The following is a 20744-nucleotide window of genomic DNA, read 5'->3' as shown; positions in this document are numbered from 1 at the left end:
TTCTGGTTATATTGATTTTTATTTTATATATTATTATATATAAATATTTATCGTCGTTATATCTTAAAATAAAAAGAGAAAAAAATCGACTGTTAGCACGAAATAATTATAAGAGGAATGAACAATGATATAGAGATATTAAAAGAAAAAATAAAAACAAAATTAAAAACAAAATGATACCACATTATATATAAAAGATGCAATATATATAAATTCATAGAAGTCAGTGAACGAAATGCATATGCATGCGTGTTAGTGTATGGATTTATAGGTATGCATGTTTAAATATATATATATATAAATAAAATAATTATATATACATATATATTTATAAACTATCAAATATACTGTGTAAGAGAGTCAGAGATGAGAAAGAGAGAGAGAGAGAGAGAGGAGATTGTTTAACGCATTCAGTTCAATGCGTGTTGAAATATCATTTGAATACTTTTGCTAGATCTTAGGAACATAATTGCTCAATGTTCTAATGGTTAAAACGGTTACGTTCTTTGTACGCGAATAACAAAGGGACAATAAAATTATATATGTTTTACATGCATATTCTCAAATTATTAGTAACTTGCTAATACAAACTGATGACTGCGTTGTTAATAATATTATTTTATTATTAATTTAGTTAATCGTATTATTCATTTTTTCATTTTGAAATTTTTTGATTATTTTTAACACTTACGCTACAAGTATCATAAATCTATAAGACACTGATTTTCATCGATGAACCAACGGCACACATTTATGGATCTTCTCCGGAGCATGGTAATGAACTTGTCCAATATAGGTTTAAATTGTTTAACAAAATATACAGGCTGTCCTCTAACTCGTGGTAGAAGCAAGCTAGAAGTGATTCTACACAAAAACTTTATGTAAAATAAAAAATGTAAAATAAAATTTATTCATATAATTGTTTATGTAGTATTACTTCTTGCTCGCTTGAACCACCAATTACAGAACATCATATATATTCATTTTCTATATTAAGATAAGGTAAGTATAATATTGCATATTATTTTATTGGGTAAGAATAAGATTATGCTAACATTGAATTATTTTTTATTTTAATCTAAAAAAAAGAGACAAGTGTCTAATCTTTATGCTTATCAGTAATCATATATTTGTTTTTATTATTTTTGATTTTTTTGTTGTTGTTTTATGTTCTTTGCAGAAAAATATTATTCTTTTAAATGATTTTTATTTTTTGAAAAATATACGAGACATCTTTCTTGTAAGCAATATTTTTTCTCTCCAAGTCATCGCAACAGCATACGATCCTATTCTTTTCCCCGTTGGTTGACACTGCAATGTCAAAATGATAAGAGATAGAGCTACGGCTACTAAACTATTACTCCGGGATGTTTCTTATCTGGAACAGAGAATGATCGAGCACTGATGATCCAAATTCCTTGATTTTCGTTTATACTCGTCAAACTTTTTATCTGCTGCGCCTCTTTTTTTTCGATGAATTGTACTTTTATTTTTATTTTACTTTTTTTTTTTTTCATCAATGCCTGTTTTTGTTCAGACTATTTTAAAATAAATTCGTCAGATCGTCAGAGATCTTCATTTTAATAACGAAGACTCACACGTCTGATTGATTTGTCTGTCTGTCGTTTATTGTTGTAGTTATAGTTGTTGTTGTTGTTGTTGATTTTGTTGTTGTGTTTACTCACTACTAATTACAGAGTTGAACGGGATGACTCTTGGCCTAGCTGGCACTTTAGGTGCGTCTGTCTTCGATCTGGTTGTGTGCTCCTCCGTGCTCATTCGTTTTACCTGTAATCAATTATTTCACATCAAATACAGCAACACAAACAAATAAGTATAAAAATTTCATTGACCACATTTTTACAGAATGCGAGTACATTTTTTCTAATCATTCAATATTCGTTCTAGGAAAAATTAATTAATTTTTGATACAGGTTCACCTCTTCTTCGATGGCATTGAATTGCCATTTCCATGTATGATTGTAAAGAAACTGACGATGATCGAAACGATTGTCATCAGGACTGTAAGTTTCGATATGACAAGAAGGTGTCAGTATGGTCATCTTATGACGATGTATCGCGTAACAGCGATAGAAATGTCTAACTTTGTCTGCAACCTGTGATATTAAAAAAAATTGAAATATTTGAAATTCTATAAAAATATTTAACTTTCACAATTTAATCACAATTACTGTAAACATTACATTGATAAAATATCTGATATCTAATTCACCTCTTTGGGTGTATAATGATTCCAAGTATTAACAAGTCGACAAAACATGCTATAGGGTCCAGCACAATATTGTTTTCTAAGCTTTCCAAAAGTTTCTAGTTCGTTGTACGTCATACCCATCTCTACTTCGTCGAATTGAGTTAGTTTTCCATCTTGCAATGGCTCCAATTCAGCCGTTGGTGGTGATGTTAAGATATCATCTAAAGCTGACAATCCATGCTTCTTTCTAAAATTAAAAAAATTAACAAGAAACATCAGTTTTTTATATGTGACGTAAGATTATTATTTGATTATCCTATTATTACCTGAAATACGAAAGAAATCGTTTGAGATCGTTTTTAGATATTCCACCAATAGGATTAATATCTGCACTACTGCTATCATATTTAGTCACATAGCCACGAAGTGCTTCATCAACATTTGTGCTTCCAAGTACTAGAAGACCACCTGGACGTCCTCGGATCCAGAGCATCAATTGTGCGAATAGATAAGTAATAACCATACGTAAACGTGCCTATAAATATTAGCAACATACGATTATACTAAATTGTAATAAAAGTAATCAAAAGAGTAACGTGCAAACAATTATTGAAAATAGGCCCACTTGAATATTTTGCAAAGCTTGATTTTCTCTCGGAGAACCACCGTGTACTTTAAATCTCGGCACTATTTTCGTTATCTGCTGAAATATACCTAAAATAGCTGAGACAGCGGTATCAATGACAATATTATGATGATAAGACCCTATTTGTTTCGCTAATTCGGCTGCTCTTGCTTTCGTTTCAGCAGATGAATTCTCAGTTCCCATGTAACACGTAACCAGTAAGGTGTTACAAAGTTGTTTGGGATCAGTCGGTGTATACTCGCAATCGCCAACAATTTTTCTAATATCTGACAACACCTGTGCATCTAAAATTAATATATCGTTCAATTAAATTTAATAATTATTTAGTTTAATTGATATCAAATCATTAAATGCTTACTTCCTTTGCTAACAGATTCAACTATCAAAGTACACATACTATAGACCAAACAAGCTGACGAAGATGAATCAATACCCCCACTTAAAGGTATGAAAAATCCACCTTGACAAGAGCGTCTTCAAAAAGAGAACAAAATATTATTTTGAATTATTTGAAAAATTTGATTCATTAAATTAGTAGAATATCTAGAACTCGAATATGAAAATGAGTTAACTTATAAATATTAACAAGTATACCTGAGGTAATCCCAAAGCCAACAAGCAGGTGCCAAAGAAATTTCTTCCTCTGGTGTATGATAAGAAGCGTTTAACATTCCACTCATATTCTCTAATATATTCTGTTCCATATTCATGAGTTTGTTAGACGGATTTGATAAAATCGAGTTCGTCGAAGAAAGAACAAAATCTATTTTGACACGTGGATACGATTCGGAACGTGCCGCCGAATGTGATCTTGACCTAATATTAGTTCTATAACTTCTATAAAATAAAAAATAAAACATCAAAAATCAGTAATTGTAATATCTTTAAAATAAAATCATAAACTGTGAATTTATGATTGACCTTATGTCTTCCAGATCAAACGTAGCTACAGTAACCTCGACTTCTTCCAAAGCAAATTGTTTGCCACGATTTAAAATATATCCATTAAGGAAAATACCGGAACCACCATTAAAATAAAGTCTTGCACCATCGCATCCACGTAAATTACTAAAGATGTAACAACCACCACATTTAAATGTTGCTGATTTAACGAGATCTACTGTGACATATCCTTTACGAAGCTCGAAATAAGAACCACTTCCTATAAGATTAGAAAATATATAAAATTTTATGATTATGATAATGAGATGATTAATTTATGTATATGCTAAATTTATGACCATTAGCAATTATCTCAACGCCATCCAGAGACATTGGAATATGATTGCTACGTGGATTCCAAAGTTCCTCGCATATTTCGAAACCTATGCAAGTATCTTTTGTTGATATTACAGCATCACCAAAAGGTACAACATTTTGTCCAGTTAATTGAGAAATCATTCTTGGTAAAAAATAGTCCTCAATAGTACGTTCCTAAATTGGTAATAAATAAATCAATTTATTTACGACACCAACGTCGTGCCATTGGACATTAATATGAAAATATTATTTTATTTGAAATTATTAAATATTTTAGCAAGAGTTACCTTAGTCCAAGGAGAAAACCATCTTGACTCACGATAATTTCCATCCTCGCATAACAACATTTTTGGTCTGATTAACAAAACAGACCAATTTAAAAATACAACTCGACAATTGTAAGTTACATTTTTATGCATCACTGGCATCCCAACATCTATCAAAATATCTTCGCAAACACTGGATTTCATAAGCATTGCTAAAACTTCCCAACAATGTAACAACGTATCAGATTCGTAAAAGTGATCTTCGCAACTGTAACCACTGAACAAAAAAAAGAAATGTAATTTAATCAGTAAAGAATCTTAAATCAACAATTATTATACTTCAATAATCCAATTTTTTACACACCAAATTTCCAATTCGGGACCACTTCTGTAAGTAGCACCAGCGGCTTTAGCTTCTTCTATACTTTGAAGAATCCTTCGAAAATTCCCATCAAAGTCCATGGCCCATTGATTCAACGTGCAAGCGGCTACAGTTACTTTCCGACCCATTTTGTATGTTTTTATTGTCACTTAATTTTCGTACCTACTGAAATTGTGCATAAAAATAATATAAACCAAAATGAGAAATATTGAAGTTCAACTCTGACTACGATCAATTCAAAATAGGATTGTATGAATTCCTATAGAAGATAACTAATAATATTTAGTAATATTTTATATACAAAATAATAGACTTGTTAATATATAATCGATAAAACAAGGTAAAGGAAATGATATTCGATGGAATCCCTGTACACACGCTGTTAGTATGTTTGGTAGTCTTTGATTGATCAATAACTTTCAGAACCCGGTACCACGAGGTAAACGAACAATAGACAGATTGCTTTATATATATACACACGCATACACATCACTAATTGGTGTATTTGATGATGAGTTAGACGTTTCTTACAGTTCATCAATCAGTGCATACTATGATTGTATGCACGTACAGTGAAATTAGTCGATTTTGATGATCAAATCATTTTTTTACTTTTCTTTTTCTTTTTTTTAATTTATACATTTACATTAATTAAATAAATTATAATAATAATAATAAAATAAATTGTATATATATAATATATAAATGATGGACTATATTGATCAAGATTGATCTCGATCATTATCCTTAATTAAATTTGATTAGTTGAAAAATTTTTTTTAGATTTATGTTGAGAAAAAATGTATGAAAAAAAATGTAGAAAATAGAATGGAAATAGGAAAGTATAACAAACAATCAGAATGGCAGTGACTCCGCCCCCAATGCACGACCGTTGTCAGGCAATACATGACTATATTTTACAAATCTCTCTTCTTCAGCTCGTGGCTTCTTCTCAGTCGACTAATACTATTCCAACGAACAATGATAACATCCTGATTTTTATTAGCGGACTCTACGTGATTTTACTTACATTAGTGGCAAGTAAATGTTTCTTTTTTTTTTCGTTCTATCAACATTTATCTTCAAATCAGATCAATTGCTTGATAATAAATTATTAATCATACTTTATTGTTGTATTACTTGAATAAAAAATTATTTATAAGATTTTTTTTTTTTATTAAATAAATTTTATTGTCAATTTAATTGTGATTATTCTCGTTATTTAAATTTTACTTTACATTTGAAATAATTTTTGTTTAACATTTTTAGTGCTACGTTGAAAAATATTTATGATAAAAGTTTTTTTTTTTATAAAAACATAATTTGTGTGTTCAAAGAAGTGACGAAACAATGCCAAACTTTTTATCTTTAACAATTATCTTAATTCTAAGAAAAAAATGTCAAATTTAAAAACATATCAAAATGATCGAGAAATCATTGACGATGATTGAGCAACGATCAATTGAAAGAAAGATGACGATTACGTGGAAGATGAGAAATAACGAAATATGACAAATCTTCTATCGTCTAATAAAATACGTGAACATCAAGCAATGTTGTTCCCTGTTCAGTCAATTACTGGTGGGTTTAATGAATTTATTATTTTATATTAAAAAAATTTCATTACTTCTAAACAAATTCTATATGAATGATTCAAAATATCGATTATTTTCTAAGTATCTTATTTCGCGTGCTTAAAGCGTGTAAATAGTGAGTCATGAATAATATGTCTGTGTGTGTGTCAGTATATGTGTATACATATTTCCATAGAACTATACAACTCATGGTTGAGGTCGTGAACGTTAGTACGTTGTACCCTTATCTACATGAAGTACAACTATCGACTATTCTGTGGTGTACCACCTACGTGAAAAACTTTTACCTATCATTTTAACACCTTACGATAACTTTATTTCTTTATTTCTAGAAACTCGTTAAGCTTTTACTTCATTTTTACAATTTATTTTTATTTCTTTCAAACTTATTAAAATTTTCCCAAGATCTTGGCCTTTTATTTTTATGTTTATTAATTTTGTTAAAAAAAAAAAAAGTATTCAAAAATATGTTAATCGTAATTTAATATTTTTTATTTGTTTACAAAATAATAATATAATTTACAGGTACAGCATTAACGAGTCTACAAACGCCACACGAATCCCAAATATTGGAACGTTGTAAAATTTTGAACGATAGCATCGAATTGAGTTTATTTTCAGGATCCTTGGACTCGACGAAAAATAAAAACGCAAAAGAAACACTTAGAGCATTAAGCTCGCAATGTATTGTGGACAATATTGTTCAAGAAATGGCACGTTGGCCAACGGAATGTCAAGTAAATACAAAAAGAAAAGAAAAAAATCATCAATGATCATCTTGAATTAATGTTACGTAATAACATTTATTCTAGGTAATCCCAGAAAGGGTTCGTCATATAGAATATAACCCGGTAAACCCAGAACCATTTTATTTATCAAATGGGAAAGAACCAACACCAAAACCAATAGATGATGAATTAGGTACTGTTATATTTCGATACTGCCCAACTAATGTTACCAATTACGTAAGTACCTAATTAATCCTAATCATCAATCAACTAATTCGTCGATCAATTTAATTTAAATAATTAGGATGTTCATCTTGACAGTTTAGTAGATCATGTGTTGGTGGAAACCCAATTCTATCGTCTTCCAACAAAACTTTCAAGGAAACGAACTCAGAGAACGAATACACGTTACCATCTTCCAAGGACGAGAACAACACCGCCAATATGTTTTTCATCACCGATGCCAATAGTGATTTAAGATTTGAGTCACGTTTCGAATCTGGTAATCTTGGAAAGGTTGTTAAAATAAGTGACACTTATTATCAACTTTATTTGAGAAGGGATCTCTATACTCAGAGACACACCCAATGGTATTATTTTCAAATTTCTAATACAAGAAGCAGAATTACCTACAGGTAAGAATAATATTGAAATGTTTTAATTTTGATAAAAAAAAAAAAACATTATGTCTCTTTTTGGTTCTCCTTTTTTTTTAAATTTAAAATATACAGGGTGAGTCTCCTAACATGACGATTTCAAATAATTCTTGAAGCTATTACAAATATATGTTGCATGGTATCTAAGGAAATATATATCTGTTTTTTATTACTTTACTTTATTATCGAGATATTAGGGTCACCTTCAGTTTTTTTTAAATGGAACGTTTAACATATTTTTTTTCAAATTTCTATAAATCATTAAATTTGGCGTAAAAAAAGTATTATACAAATCTAAACAAAAGTAAGGTAATAAAAACAGATTTAAACACTATATACCTCCTTAGTTACCATGCAACTTTTGATTGGAACATTTTTTTCATACAATTAATAACTTACGAATTATTTGAAGTCGTCATGTTAGAAGACTGATCATTATTATATGTTTAATTATCAATAAATAATTGATCATGAATATTTATATGAATTAATTATAGGCATTTTAATAAACAATATAGAAATGTTTGAATTTTTATGAAAAAAAAAAACATTTTTTTCTTCTGAATTTAAATACAAAAATATATTAAATATTTATTTATAAATAGATTATCGATCGTGAATATGTGTAAGGATGAAAGTTTATATAACGAAGGACTTAGGCCACTTTTGTATTCTACTGAAGATGCTCGAACTAAATCGATAGGATGGAGAAGATGTGGGGAGAATATTAGTTATTACAAAAATGGGGAATCGTAAGTTAATCTAACATTTTTCAAAATCTAAAATTATCAACAATAATTTTAAACAAATATTTAACAGCGACGAGGAAAAAGAGAAACATACTTTAACATTTAACATATGTTTTCCACATGATCATGACATAGTTTATTTAGCATATTGTTATCCATATACATATACAGATTTACAGGTATATAAATAATATTTCCTATTCATTTTCTAATCGCCAATTAATTAAATCTCAAGTCCAATTATTTTTATTATTAGGAATATTTAACAAAAATAGTAAGCGATCCAGTAAAATCAAGATTTACAAAATTACGATTATTATGTCGTACATTGGCTGGAAATGGTGTCTATTATTTAACAATAACAGCACCAACTTATTACGAGGAAATACGAAGAAAACGTGGAGTTGTAATCACAGCCAGAGTTCATCCTGGTGAAACACCGTCTAGTTGGACTATGAAGGGTATCATTGATTTTTTAACTGGTGAATCTAATCGTGCCAAGGTAAAACAGATACTAAACTAATGTCCTATTTTTTCATTATTTTGCTCAATAAAAAAATATGAGATAAAAACTAATAATGTAAATAGGAATTACGAGAGAGATTCGTGTTCAAACTGATACCAATGTTAAATCCTGATGGAGTTATAGTTGGTAATAATAGATGTTCCTTATCCGGTAAAGATTTAAATAGACAGTATAGGACAGTAATGCGTGAAAGTTATCCATCAGTTTGGCATACGAAGTTGATGATACGAAGACTACTTGAGGAATGTGGAGTAACGATATACTGTGACCTTCATGCTCATTCTAGGAAGCATAATATCTTTGCTTATGGTTGCGAAAGCAAAAGAACTGGATGTAATGCTAAACTCTCTGAACAAATCTTTCCTTTAATGCTTCATAAAAATGCTGCTGACAAGGTTAGAAACTTGACGTTAAAGATTATCCATCAGAAATAAAAAAAAATAAAAACAAAAATATAAAATGGGAAAAAGTTGAAAAAATATTACCGATGCACAAAATAAAGAAAAATTGTTTGGATTGCAAATTAAAAAAAAAAAAATTGAGAAGAAAGAATTGATATTCTATAAAATTTCTGTAATTATTTAAATCTATTATTTATTATATTTTGTTTTATAGTTTTCTTTCGAAAATTGTAAATTTCACGTAGAGAAAGGAAAGGAAGGTACAGGTAGAGTTGTGGCTTGGTCAATGGGTGTACAAAACAGTTACACGATGGAAGCTTCAATGGGTGGTTCCAGATTAGGATCGAGATCTGGCACACATTTTTCTACGCAAGATTACGAACAGATCGGTAAAGCCTTTTGCGAGACACTCCTTGATTTTTCTGATCAAGATCCGGTCAAGGTGATTGTCGTAAATGAAAAGAAATTTATAAAGACTACGAGTGTTGATCGAGATTTCTAAAAATTTGTTAGTTTTGTTTTGTTTTAATAGGAGAGATTACGAACCAAAATTTTAACGAGATTGATCAAAGAAGGATCAAATGCCGAAGAACCTACGAATATTGATTTAACAGATTACTCTAGGTATTTTAATGTGTTTGTTTGTTTTTTTTTTTTTTTTTTATTGAATATTACAAAATTATTAACATAATGAAAATCATTTTCTAGCGACGAAGGAGAAAGTTCGGAAAGTCATGCATCAGATGAATCGATGACGAATGCTTACGATGAAGTACAAAACGAAGGTCATCCAGCACCACCTCCATCTCCTAATTTTGGTTCTACTGGAAGCATGAATTTACTAAAAAGGAGAATAAGAACGAGGGAAATGGAACGAAAGTATTTGGAACGCAAAAAATTTTTGGTAAAATTATTATAACAATTTATAATCATTTTTAAATTCTATTAATTTAAACTCCTTCTATGACAATCTCCGAAAATAAATTATTTGCAATTCTTTATATTTGAACCGTATAAAAAAAAAAGGAAATAATTTATAATATTAAAAATTTTAATCCTCTAAATCAATTGAGAAAAAAATATAATTTATAATTCTATATACCTGGACAATGGTCTAAGTCAAAATTAATAAAAAATGAGTTTATCAGTTATTACGCACTACATTATTATAAACTAAATAAATTCAATGTAATTTTCACGATATTATCAAAAATGAATCGTTAGATAATGTATGTTATTTCAATATTGTGTAGAATTCATATAGTGTTCAAGGATAAATCCTTAAATATCTCGAAACAAGAGATATATAACTTAGACTACTTTCATAATTATAAACACATTATTTATTATTATTTATAGCAATCTAGAACCGTCATGGATTTGCATACAACTGATCCAGGAAGTGATTTATGTTACATGACTGATTGGATCGATGATGATCGATCTAAAGCAACAGGTGAATCATCAAATATTCACACACAATAGTTATTCACGAAAATTAATGAAAACGTACAAATTTTTCAGCAAGAATTCAAAGACACAGAGAAAGAAAAAATACCTTTAACTTGCGAGAAAGAAATGAAGAAGAAATAAAAAAAAATGAACGTACAACAGAATGTTCTTTTTTTCCTTCAATAATTAGACCACGTAGTGTATCATTAGGTGAAAATTTATTGCTCGATGATGAGCATGGAAAAATTCAACAACGAGTACGTTGTCATCGTTTATCCAGGTGCTTTAAAAAAAAAAAAAAGAAAAAAGCGTAGAAAAAAATGTATTTATACAATGTGTAAAAAATATAATTTTTTATTATAGGAAATTAAAACATCATCCTTCAACAGCATCCCTCGAAAGAAAAGTTTCATCTTTCAGACAACAAATATGGATGGGAATACCAATTCGTAATACGGAAAATGGCATGACTGTTATCAATAATGATTTTGGAAAAGTACCATTGAGTTGGGGTATATCTAGCCTCGCTTTAACCAGTTGTAATTCCAAGAGTGAAATATTCCTAAGGTTAAAACGATATGAGCCTTTTTCTTTTTCATTTTGTTGATTTTATTATTTATATCATATTATGAGCGGATCTATTAACTCTTAACATGATAAAAAATTATTTATTGAATAATGTTATAAATTATAAAAAGATTGTAAAACAACAACCTTATATACTCAATAGAAATAAAGTTTTTGTTTAATTTTGATTGTTTTATTAATTAAAATCTGTAAATTAAATTTCAAATCATGAAAGATTGATAGATTCTTATTCTTATAACTTGTGATTAAATTATAATTAATTTAATTATAATATTTATTCGTTTTTAGGTCAAGTACAGAAAAATTAAAAACGGTCGATTATTTCGAGAAAACTTTGGAAAAAAGAAAACCGAAAAAGAAATCTCGCAGAAAACAACAAAATATCCTAGTAAACGAGCAAACAATATCAAAATATAAGAAAGATGTCGGAGATAATAATAGTAAAGATGAGAAAGTCAAAGAAACGAAAAAGGAACGTTCACGATTGAAATGGGAAATGACTGTGAATTTAAATTCAACCATCAAAGACAACAACGGTAATAATAAAAATTCATTTCTATCCATTAAAGCTGATTCTTTAAAATTGTTTACGAGTAATATACCGACAAAAAAAGAACGAAGGCAACAAAAATTAGAAACGCAAATAAAGTCGCATCATCAAAACGTAGCAACGACCGAAAGAATAATTGCTAGAAACAAAATAACTAAAATTCGTACGATACAACAACTGAAATCATTCGCGATACCTGTGTCCGATAGTTCCAATTCGGAGGAATGTTTGAACAATATGAATAAATTGAAGAATGGAAATGGAAAACAGAAAAAAAAGAAACAATTAAAAAAAACAAAAATAATACCTAATTCTATAAGTACGAGAACTGGTAATAAAAAGCGTGCTGCTAGTGCTAAAATAGTGAAGAAATTTATTTCGTAAAACGATTATATTATTTTTCATTAACGTCTACTGATTACTATGCTCAAAATGTTCCGTTGATTATATAATAACGCAATGTACTATATATATAACACTCTACGTACGTATATATGAATGTTTGAATATACATATTTGTATAGATTGATAGAAGAAAAAAATGGAAAGTCATTGTTAGCAAGTTCATCTTTTTATTATGATAATAAATAAATGTCTCTATAATGAATTAATTAGACAATCATTTCATATATACAACAATGATCATTCTATTAATAATTTTGATTGCTTTAATACTAAGAATTTAACATATATATATAATATAACTATCGTATTTATACAACCGTAGGATTAAGCTTGTAATACTAAAAACATATAACAAAATAAATATAGCAATAATTCAATAAAAAGATAGTGGTTTACAAAAAACGTATTATATAATTTACAATTAGCCAAATAAAAGAAACTAAAAATCTATGTTAATATTAGATATTTTTACTTTCAATCTATACAACTGTAATAAACAAACGCACACATTGAACTCTCTTAAAAATATACAACAGAACCTTGAGTAATTTGCATATGATTTTCATAAAATTACAAAATCTGTTCATAGTTCACTAATTATGAATTCTTTTTTCTAAAGTGATATACAATTCAAATCAATAAAACTTTTGAATAAAAAATAAATCAGAAAGTAATGGAATTATTTGATTACTCATATTCACAGAAATTTAATAGAAGAATTTATACTATTACTATTATTATGATAATTATATATATATATAACTATGATAAAAAATAAATTATAAGAAATAAAATACATTACATAATTACATTACATAATAAAAATATGTATTACAGATTAGCGCTTATACATGTAAAAATAATACGAACTTTGATAATACGATTCAACTTGAGATTTATTACTTTTTATATAAATTTCATGAAACTTTTATATGATCAGTCTTTGTTAATTTCTATAACATGTATAACGTACTAATTCTTACCTTTTACTCGATTCTTCTAAATCATAGATATTTCTTATTCGCTTTTCTTATTTCAAAGGACAAAGTAACTTCTTCTATTCTTTTTTGACTATTTTAAGAGATTGCCATATACATAGGACTTCAAACAATCTTGTAAACTTTATTGCAATGACATATGATTTCTTCTAATTTTGTAAACACTAAAAACATAAATCATTCAACGATAGAATCAAAAGTTATTATTATAGTAAAAATCCTGCTGTTTTCAGAAGTAACAATAAAAATTTGTATTCAATATTCCCATTGCTTACATTAAAATGTATTAAAAATTTTATTTAGAAATGACAGCCTTTAATTTTCAAAAACTTATCTAAACTTTATTTCTGATATCTTTAGAAAAATGCCAATCAAAATTATAAATTTATGATAGGCAAACACAATGAATAAATTAAGATAACAAAATTGGAGCAATTCTTTACATCATCAGAAATAGACTTGTATATATAAAATAATACTTTTTACAAAAAACAAATCAACGTACCTTAACTATTAAACAAAAGATCTCCACAATAAATAATACATAGCGATATTAAAAAATAACGTCAAAGAAAATTTATATCAAAAAAAAAAACCCATGAAAAATACTTTTATCAAACATAACCTCTACACGTGCGCAGAAAAAAGACATAATAATACAGAAATGAAGTAATACAGGTTATAATATCATAGAACAATTAATATTCATTAAAAACTTTGCCCATGATAAAATTGAAAATAATAAAAAAGAGAAAGAGAAACAAAAGTAAAGAAAGACGACACTCACATAACGCGTAGCGGTATCTACATAAAGATATACGTCAGTGATGTTGTTTTCCACGTGACACGTATATATTAAAAAGCACCCGTTCCAAGACCTGGATATCCGGTGATTATGCATTCCGTCAATCCCTTACTCATTTACTTAAATAATTTCCTGCGAAAAAAAGAAACGATACACAAAGTCACATTTAAACATTACAGCATTACGCGTCAAAATTATTTTATACACATAGACACTACACATAGATACAGATAAGTGTGTGCTACATCAGATTTATCTTAAATCGAGTATTTTCGATATATCGAAACATTCGAGAATTATAAATTCAAATCTTTCTATTGTATTTGAACACTTTTTAATGTGTTTTATTTATTTATAATAATAATATAATTATTATAAATACGTAATATTTATGCTGTGTGGTGATTAAAAAATTGACTTAAGTTAAAATATAACAAAATATTTAAAAATATATTGTATAACAAAAGAAAATTATTGAAAATAAAAACATTAATTTTGAAAAAACAAATCACTTAAAATATTTTTGTATCTACGTATAATATTATAATTTTTATATTTTTTATATTAAAAATTTATATTTATATTTATATTATATAATTGAATATAATAATTATTATATTATACAATTAGCAATAGTAAAAAGCCATAGTTCCATTTTAGACTTTAAAATGAAAACAAAATTTAAATATTAATTGTAAATAAACGTATACACTTCTTTTAATTATTAATTCGACACTAACGCGAGTAAAATATAATATAAAAAACGGTAAAGATGTCCATAAGCAAACTATTTCACACTTTCTGACTACATATATTTATATTGTTCAGTATAAAAACATCCTTCGTTCGTTTAAACTATTAAGATTGGAGTCGTCTAAAATAATAGAAAAATAACAGTTATTAGATGATATTTCAATGTTTTGAAATAAGCATTTAGGAAACACTTGAAACAAAATGAACTATTATTTGTTCAAGTAAACAACGAAATAAACAATTAAACGTAATAATTGAGCCAGAGTAAAACGTTGTAAATTACATAAGAACTATGAAATATCGGTAAGTTAACGAAATTCGTTTCCTAATAACGTAAAAATTGACCCTGAGATAATGTTAAATATAACGTAAAGAAAAGTGCATTTCATAGCAAGGAAACCATAAATGTTTAACTTATTTTTAAAACATTGAATTGTAATTGAATAATTACAAAATAAAAATAATAAAAAAAAATAAAAGAACTAACGTGACTCTATCAAATCGAATAATGAAACGTCATTTCCAATTGCGTAAAACACATGCCGATTTACGTGAGAATAAATAATTAGTGAATCTATTATCAACTCAAATATTCTTCAAAAAATAAGTAGTCATTATTAAAAGTCTGATTTCTTGATATAAGAAGTAGTAGGGGTTGCTAAGAGAACCGCTTATAAAAGACTCAGTCCTAAAGCGAGACCAACAGTTTAGTGGTAGGTCTTCATCAACTGTAGTTTATCTTTTATATTTGTGCTAATATACGGGTGGGTGATCACCTCAACTTTGGGATATTGTATTCTCAATTAGAAGGTAAATGAAATTTGTATTTTTCCAATCACGTTTTAACTTCAATTTTTGTATAACCATAATAATTGGAGGACCTAATTGTACAGAAAAAAAAATAATATTAAACCATTAATATAAATAAAAATTCAGTGAACACAGTATGGATCTTTTAATTTTTGAAAATAATTATCAACCTATGTAATAATTCTTGCATTATACAATTATTAACAGAACAAATACATCGTTTCATTTTAAATTTATAAATGAAAAGGAAATTTGTAAAATTAACTATACTACTTATTAATAAATAAACCGTTAAAAAATATTGTAAAACAACAATCAAATACTCAATAGAAAATACTTAATCAAATAATTTTTCCTTTTTCTTTTTGATTAAAAAAATTTTCAAATTAAATTTACTCAATTTCTGATCACTTGAAGTTGATAGCTTCCTGCATAATTTTGCTCAATTTTGTATTCATCAAGTGATTGAAAAATTTTAATTTTAATTTTCTCACCATTTCGTAAAATTTAATAAATTATTTTTAAATATATATAGTACCCTTAAATCGTGCTTTATATTAAAAAATCGCAAATTTTTTTATGAAATCATTTTTTATTTAATCGTAGAAACATGTCCTCCGCAATGGGACCGGAAGTAATAACCGAATCGGTCGCGGAATCCGTGGCCGGCGGGATGTCAACTTTATCGGTTTTCTTTACTCTTCTGGTACCAGCTCTTCTTCTTCTCTATATCTATTTCCGTGTTTCTCATCGACATATGATAGAACTTGCGGAGAAAATTCCTGGACCTAAAGGATATCCTCTTGTTGGTAACGCATTAGAACTTCTTGGAAATCCTGATGGTAAGATAATATTTTTTATACAAATAATATATACATATATTCATTTATTTATTTAATTAATTTATTTAAACAATTGTTTTCAACTTCCCTTTTCTTTTCTAATTTTTCTAGCGATATTCACTACAGCAATGAAATATGCTGAGGAATATAACGAAGTCGTTAAATTGTGGATTGGTCCTAAACTTATAGTCTTCTTGGTCGATCCTCAAGACATCGAGATTATCCTGTCTAGTCATGTTTATATTGATAAATCTACAGAATACAGATTCTTTAAACCTTGGCTCGGAAATGGTCTTCTTATATCCTCAGGTATCTATGTTTTTGTTTTTTTATTTTTTTTTTCAAATCACACGTATATTATATATTTCAAAGTTTCTATTATATTTCTAATTTAAAGAAAGTTCTAAAAGAGAAATTTTTACGGATGTATTTATATCGAAACTTTCACGACTCATGATTCTTTACTTTCTTTCTTTCTTTGTGTCGTTCATTCGCTATCGTAATAACGGCAGTAAATTTTGTGCACGCAATAATCGTTACACGTAGAATCGTTATGAATTTTTCTTACAACCCTCTAATTCTTTTATTTATTATATAATTTTAATTTATAATTATTATATTTAATTATTATCCAATGAGATAAAAACACCTTTTTCCAAACTTTTTCAGTTGCGGATCAGTATTTTTCGTAAAATTTTTACAATGGTCCTCTTTTATATTAAAAAAAAAACATGTATTATATTTTCTATATTTTCTTTAAGAATCGTAGTTAAAAAAACGCTGAGATAAAGAGTTCTATTATATATCATTAATATAAAATTATTAAAATAATTTTTTTTAATGGATATTAAGAAATATAACTTGAAAAGAAGAATAGAAAGTAGACGTCTATGAGAACACATATAACTTTGCAACGACCAATTCAATTTCATAACAATTATCTGAGTGAAATTGAAATCGTTTATTATAACGGTCCAATGATAGACAAAACAGAAATGAAATTTAATGTCAATGTTTCATTTTCTGGTTCATTTCCTTTCACTTACAATTAGTCATGAGAAATAAAAAGAGTTACATCAAGAAAAATCTTTGTGTGTGAATTTGTTTTTAAATTTACACAAATAAATTATTAATAACCTAAATGATAATTAATAATAAATAAAAAAATAATAAATAAATTAAATGAATAAACTTGACGATGAACTTTGATATTCGAAGGGCACAAATGGCGTTCTCACCGGAAGTTGATTGCACCTACTTTCCACTTGAACATACTGAAGAGTTTTATTGATCTCTTTAATGATAATTCCCGTGCCGTTGTTGAAAAAATGCGTAAAGAAAATGGTAAAGATTTTGATTGTCACAATTATATGTCTGAGACTACGGTTGAGATACTTCTTGAGACGGCAATGGGTGTATCAAAATCTACGCAAGATAAAAGTGGATTCGAATATGCGATGGCTGTAATGAAGTGAGTAAAAATAAAATAAATGAATAATTTATTTCTTCATTTATTACCCCTTGCATTCTTAAGTTCAATTGTATCATCCAGGTAAAATTAACTACCAGCTTATACGCAAATTGCTTGGAATGAAAAGAGTTAATATTGTTAATTAATTAATTTTCTAAATTAATGGTTACTTAACTTTCTTTGTTTTTATTTTATTCTTATAGGATGTGCAATATTCTTCATCTTCGTCATACGAAAGTTTGGTTGAGACCCGATTGGCTTTTCAATCTTACCAAGTACAGTAAAGATCAGATAAAACTTCTGGAGATTATTCATGGGCTCACGAAAAAAGTTATCAAACGTAAAAAGGAAGAATACAAAAGTGGCAAACGTAATATTATCAACACCACTGACACTAAGGTTTATATTATTTTATCTGAAATATTGTATTTATTCACGTTCACTCAATCACAGATTTCATGATAATATTTATATAAAAAAAAACCTTGAATAAAACGTAGGGTAACGTAACTTCCGTCGAGGGTCTGTCTTTCGGTCAATCCGCTGGTTTGAAGGACGATCTTGATGTTGATGATAATGATGTTGGTGAGAAGAAGAGACAGGCTTTCTTAGATCTCTTAATCGAAGTTGGAGAAAATGGTGTGGTATTAACTGACCAAGAAATCAAAGAACAAGTCGATACCATCATGTTTGAGGTATTTAAAAATGATCTAAATTAAGGCTTCTCAAACTTTTTCACTTTGCGATCTTGGATATAGATTAACACTTCGTGCTAAAGATTTTCTGTCATAAAACAATAAATAATAGAAATATTTAGGTGTATGATTACATATACACGATATTTTAAATATTGAATGATTTTTTTAAAATACCCTTTATATGTAAAATGAAGTAAATTTATTAGTAATGTTTTGTTAAAAAAGGGACACGATACCACAGCATCTGGATCAAGTTTCTTCTTATCCATGATGGGTTGCCATCCTGATATCCAAGAAAAAGTATACCAAGAACTTTATGAGATTTTTGAAGATAGCGATAGACCTGCTACTTTCCAGGACACTTTGCAGATGAAATATCTTGAACGGTGTCTCATGGAGACATTACGCATGTATCCACCAGTACCAATCATTGCTCGTCAAATAAAAGAAGATCTTAAACTTGGTTAGTAGTATTTTTGTAGAAAAATTTATTTTATTTATATACATATAATCAAGAGAGGTATACAAAAACCCCAAAATATCGAGAATCCAAATGAAATTTCATAACTAATTTGATTAAATAGAATTATGATTTAGAATTTCTAATTTTTGAGACATTTTCGAATCTTATGATATTAAGAATGGTATATGGAATGATGGTATATAGAATACCAATCAATTTAATGTTATAAATACTATAGAGATTCTTATTAATTCCAAATCAAAATTCTCGACATTTCGGATCATTTGTTAATTATTTTGCTTCTTCTTGATATTTTCACTAATCCAATTTTCTATTTAGCTTCTGGTGATTATACCATACCAGCTGGAACCACTGTCGTTGTTGGTACATTTAAGACACACCGATTAAATAAAATTTATCCAAATCCAGATGTTTTTGACCCGGATAATTTCCTTCCGGAAAAAACAGCTAACAGACACTACTACGCTTTTATACCTTTCTCTGCTGGACCACGCTCTTGCGTAGGCCGAAAATACGCCATGCTCAAATTGAAGATTCTTCTCTCGACGATTTTAAGAAACTTCCGTGTGGTATCTGATGTTCAAGAGAAAGATTTCAGACTCCAAGCTGATATTATTCTCAAACGGGCCGAAGGTTTTCCAATCAGATTGGAACCAAGAAAACCTGTTGCTGTTCGGGCTTAATTAATTTAAAAGTTGTTTTCTTTTTTATCTTAACGGATTTTAATTTTCTTAAATATAGATTATCTACTCTTAAAAAAATGAACAAAATTTTTTGAGAAAAAGGAAAAAAGAGAGGATGTGTATGTGTGTACATGATCTTATATTTTAATAAACAAAAAGAAATATTTAAAAAATAAATAAAATATATTTTTAAAATAATAAAATAAGAGAGAAAGAGATGGTGAAATAAAACAATTATACTGAGTGTATATATATATATATATATATATATATATATATATATATATATATATATATATATATATTAGATATTAAAAATTGCTATCTCTTCTCTTAATATTTATCTTATGCAATAAACTATGCAGTTGGCAAACTGTGAAATCCAATAACAGAATCTTATAAATGTCCTTTCAAAACTCTAGAATTATATATTTTTATCTTTTCTACTGTAACGTTCATTTTCTCTAGATATTTCATTACTTTCATATTTAATAACATTTCTATTTCTTATTCCTATTTCTCATTCCAATGTCATATCATTTTTTAATGTCGTATCAAACATATCTTATTTATTTTTTTATATATTATTAATAATGAAAATATTACAAAAAATTGTATCATTCGAAATCATATGAATTTGAAAATTTTCAATATATGTGTTTCTCCAAAGAATTATTTTTCATATAATTTTATCTATGATTTCTAAATATTTATCTAATTAAAAATAACAACATTTCACAATTAACAAGAAATTAAGGTTAATTAAATATTCTATTGTACATTA

The 20744-nt window shown here is 27.6% G+C and overlaps 3 protein-coding genes across 8 annotated transcripts; 2 read left to right on the top strand and 1 right to left on the bottom strand.

Moving 5' to 3' along the window:
- Positions 1 to 1051: 1051 nt before the first annotated feature.
- On the bottom strand, positions 1052 to 14449 carry Nadsyn (NAD synthetase). 6 transcript variants are annotated; one of them, XR_016178047.1, is made up of 14 exons: positions 14202 to 14448; positions 13400 to 13578; positions 4749 to 4931; positions 4406 to 4661; positions 4100 to 4292; positions 3780 to 4020; positions 3453 to 3695; positions 3217 to 3332; positions 2838 to 3142; positions 2539 to 2747; positions 2234 to 2459; positions 1941 to 2117; positions 1599 to 1788; positions 1052 to 1378 (listed from the first exon to the last, which is right to left on the bottom strand). XR_016178047.1 is itself a non-coding variant. In XM_015324157.2 (14 exons), the coding sequence occupies exons 3-14, from the start codon at positions 4892 to 4894 to the stop codon at positions 1350 to 1352; spliced, it is 2244 nt and encodes a 747-aa protein (XP_015179643.1). In that variant the 5' UTR covers positions 4895 to 4928; positions 13400 to 13578; positions 14202 to 14449; the 3' UTR covers positions 1052 to 1349. The 6 variants fall into 6 exon arrangements, 5 of the variants coding, with proteins under 5 accessions (XP_015179643.1, XP_015179617.1, XP_015179633.1 ...); XM_015324157.2 differs by having other exon boundaries at positions 1686 to 1788; positions 4749 to 4928; positions 14202 to 14449; XM_015324131.2 differs by having other exon boundaries at positions 1686 to 1788.
- On the top strand, positions 4938 to 13388 carry LOC107068104 (uncharacterized). The gene is made up of 15 exons (XM_089176782.1): positions 4938 to 6347; positions 6887 to 7098; positions 7174 to 7326; positions 7411 to 7724; positions 8351 to 8497; positions 8565 to 8673; positions 8751 to 8996; positions 9083 to 9415; positions 9636 to 9863; positions 9954 to 10045; positions 10130 to 10325; positions 10781 to 10877; positions 10946 to 11153; positions 11237 to 11440; positions 11750 to 13388. Exons 1-15 carry the CDS (start codon positions 6275 to 6277, stop codon positions 12393 to 12395), a joined length of 3258 nt encoding a protein of 1085 aa, XP_089032908.1. The 5' UTR covers positions 4938 to 6274; the 3' UTR covers positions 12396 to 13388.
- A 1177-nt stretch (positions 14450 to 15626) lies between the features above and the next one.
- Cyp4g15 (Cytochrome P450 4g15) lies at positions 15627 to 20142 on the top strand. Its single transcript, XM_015325195.2, has 8 exons — positions 15627 to 15782; positions 16389 to 16624; positions 16736 to 16933; positions 17843 to 18095; positions 18299 to 18494; positions 18596 to 18790; positions 19019 to 19256; positions 19596 to 20142. The coding sequence occupies exons 2-8, from the start codon at positions 16393 to 16395 to the stop codon at positions 19958 to 19960; spliced, it is 1677 nt and encodes a 558-aa protein (XP_015180681.2). The 5' UTR covers positions 15627 to 15782; positions 16389 to 16392; the 3' UTR covers positions 19961 to 20142.
- The last annotated feature ends 602 nt before the right edge of the window (positions 20143 to 20744 follow it).

Source organism: Polistes dominula, unplaced genomic scaffold, assembly GCF_049000335.1.
Source record: "Polistes dominula isolate Pdom_NZ unplaced genomic scaffold, Pdom_raw_medaka contig_12, whole genome shotgun sequence".
Taxonomy (NCBI): domain Eukaryota; kingdom Metazoa; phylum Arthropoda; class Insecta; order Hymenoptera; family Vespidae; genus Polistes; species Polistes dominula.
The sequence above is the reverse complement of the archived record's forward strand: the minus strand, read 5'-3'. Positions and strand labels throughout refer to the sequence as shown.

Excerpts from the sequence above, each read along its gene's own strand:
- LOC107068104 (XM_089176782.1), top strand. The coding sequence starts at position 6,275 with ATGACAAATCTTCTATCGTCTAATAAAATACGTGAACATCAAGCAATG. Across the intron at positions 8,498-8,564 it reads TATTACAAAAATGGGGAATC|CGACGAGGAAAAAGAGAAAC; the intron begins GTAAGTTAATCT and ends AATATTTAACAG. Across the intron at positions 8,674-8,750 it reads ATACATATACAGATTTACAG|GAATATTTAACAAAAATAGT; the intron begins GTATATAAATAA and ends TTTTATTATTAG.
- Nadsyn (XM_015324157.2), bottom strand. The coding sequence starts at position 4,894 with ATGGGTCGGAAAGTAACTGTAGCCGCTTGCACGTTGAATCAATGGGCC. Across the intron at positions 4,293-4,405 it reads GGTTTTCTCCTTGGACTAAG|GAACGTACTATTGAGGACTA; the intron begins GTAACTCTTGCT and ends TTACCAATTTAG. Across the intron at positions 1,379-1,685 it reads GTTCAACTCTGTAATTAGTA|ATAAGAAACATCCCGGAGTA; the intron begins GTGAGTAAACAC and ends TCTCTGTTCCAG.
- Cyp4g15 (XM_015325195.2), top strand. The coding sequence starts at position 16,393 with ATGTCCTCCGCAATGGGACCGGAAGTAATAACCGAATCGGTCGCGGAA. Across the intron at positions 18,096-18,298 it reads TATGCGATGGCTGTAATGAA|GATGTGCAATATTCTTCATC; the intron begins GTGAGTAAAAAT and ends TTATTCTTATAG. Across the intron at positions 18,495-18,595 it reads TCAACACCACTGACACTAAG|GGTAACGTAACTTCCGTCGA; the intron begins GTTTATATTATT and ends AATAAAACGTAG.